The 2,268-nt window shown below is 35.3% G+C and overlaps 1 protein-coding gene across 1 annotated transcript; it reads left to right on the plus strand.

Moving 5' to 3' along the window:
- Positions 1–433: 433 nt before the first annotated feature.
- LOC128033951 (uncharacterized) lies at positions 434–1,985 on the plus strand. The gene is made up of 4 exons (XM_052622451.1): positions 434–758; positions 1,232–1,302; positions 1,450–1,563; positions 1,656–1,985. The coding sequence occupies exons 1-4, from the start codon at positions 434–436 to the stop codon at positions 1,983–1,985; spliced, it is 840 nt and encodes a 279-aa protein (XP_052478411.1).
- The last annotated feature ends 283 nt before the right edge of the window (positions 1,986–2,268 follow it).

Here is a 2,268-nt window from a genome sequence, read left to right on the forward strand (position 1 = left end):
ACAAATGTGAGCGTACACTTTTTTCAACTCACTTTGTTTTTATTTTTCATCGAGATTTTCTCGAATGGAATTTTGCATCAACCCATTCATATATTTTCACTGCATTAGTCACTGATAAAAATTTACTAGTTGAGTTAACTAAATTTGATATTCAAGTAAAAAATCCACTGGGTCACAGTGTAATAGTTAATTTAATTTGTTTCAAATGTCCACTGAAAGTCCAGGGCTATGAGTTCTCTGCTGATCTGATGTTATTGCCTTTTTATGAGTTTGATATAATATTGGGTATGGACTGGCTATCGTTACATGATGCAGTGGTTAACTTTAGATAGAAAAGAGTTAGTTTGAAATGCCCTATAGGTGAATTAGTCATTGTTGAATCGACAGATTAAACAGTGTTACCAGATTCATATTGACAATTACTTTATGGAAGATGATTTCTAAGGGTTGTGAAGCATTTCTGGCCTACATACTGGATACTTGGGAATTTGGGTTGAAGTTGGATCAAGTATCTGTTGTCAATAAATTTGAAGATGTATTTCCTGAAGAATTACCAAGTTTACCACTAGAACGTGAAGTTGAATTTGTTAATGATTTGATACTGGGAACTATGCCGATATCAATTCCATCGTATAGAATGGCGCCAACTGAGTTGAATGAACTTAAAGCACAGTTGAAAGAATTATTAGACAGAGGTTTTATTCATCCGAGTGTGTCTCCTTGGGGTGTGCCAGTGCTATTTGTGAAAAAGAAAGATGGTACATTGAGATTGTGTATAGACTACTGACAACTGAACAAAGTGACAGTGAAGAATAAATGTCCATTGCCTCATATTGATGAGCTATTTGATTAGTTGAAGGGGGCAACCATGTTTTCTAAAATAGATCTCAGATCAGGATATTATCAGATGTGAGTGAAAGATTGTGATGTGATGAAGATTGCATTCAGAACCTGATATGGTCATTATGAATTTTTAGGAATGCCATTTAGATTGACTAATGCTCCAAGTGCATTTATGGATCTGATGAATTGAGTGTTCCAACCTCAGTTGGATATATTCATGGTGGTATTTATAGATGATATACTGATATACTCTAAGTTGGAATCTAAACATGCTCAGCACTTAAGGATTGTACTGCAGATTTTGCGTGAAAAAAATTGTATGCAAAATTCAAAAAATGTGAATTCTGGCTTAGGAAAGTTGGATTTTTGGGACAAGTGGTTTCTACAGATGGGATGCGTGTTGACCCAAGTAAGATCTCGACTATTACCAACTGGAAAGCACCGAAAAATGTCGTGAAGGTAAGAAGTTTTCTGGGGTTAGCAGGATAGTACTGACATTTTGTTAAAAACTTCTCCATAATAGCTTTATCAATGACCAAGTTATTATAGAAGAATGTTCAATTTGTTTGGTCAGATGAATGCCAGCAGAGTTTTGACTGATTGAAGAAGATGTTGACAGAAGCTCCTGTATTAACATTACCTGAATCTGGGAATGAATTTTTTATTTATAGTGAGGCATCACTTGGTGGATTGGGATGTGTGTTAATGCAGAATGGAAAGGTAATTGCATATATTTCTCGACATTTAAAGACTTACGAAAGAAACTACCGACACATGACTTGGAGTTAGCTGCTATTGTCTTTTCCTTGAAGATCTGGCGTCATTACCTTTACAATGAAAAGTGCCAGATTTTTACAGATCATAAAAGGCTGAAGTATCTGATGACTCAAAAGGAACTGAAAGATTATGATCTCGTAATTGATTCTCATCCCGAGAAAGCTAATGTGGTTGCAGATGCTTTAAGTCAAAAATATCTATTTGTTTTGAGAGCTACAAATACACATTTAACACTGGAAGGTGATGATTCTGTTGTAGCTGAACTCAGGACTAAACCGTTATTCCTTCAACAGATCCGAGAGTTACAAATGGAAGATCCAAAGTTATCCGCCAAATGGAACAAATCCAGAATGACTCGACTATAAGATTCACTATTGGGGATGATAGTATGATGTATTTTCGTAACATAATATGTGTATCGAATAATCCAAAGCTGAAACAAGATATTTTATTAGAGGCTCACAGTTGTATGTACTCTATACATTCGGGTAGTACAAAAATGTATAACAATCTAAGGAAAATGTACTAGTGGCCAGGAATAAAATGTGAGATTTCAGAGTTCGTGGCTAAATTTCTGGTTTGTCAACAGCAGGTAAAAGTTGAACATTAGGTGTCTTCTAGGTTGTTACAGCCATTACTATCCCTGAA

This window comes from Gossypium raimondii, chromosome 10 (genome assembly GCF_025698545.1).
Source record: "Gossypium raimondii isolate GPD5lz chromosome 10, ASM2569854v1, whole genome shotgun sequence".
NCBI classification, from domain to species: domain Eukaryota; kingdom Viridiplantae; phylum Streptophyta; class Magnoliopsida; order Malvales; family Malvaceae; genus Gossypium; species Gossypium raimondii.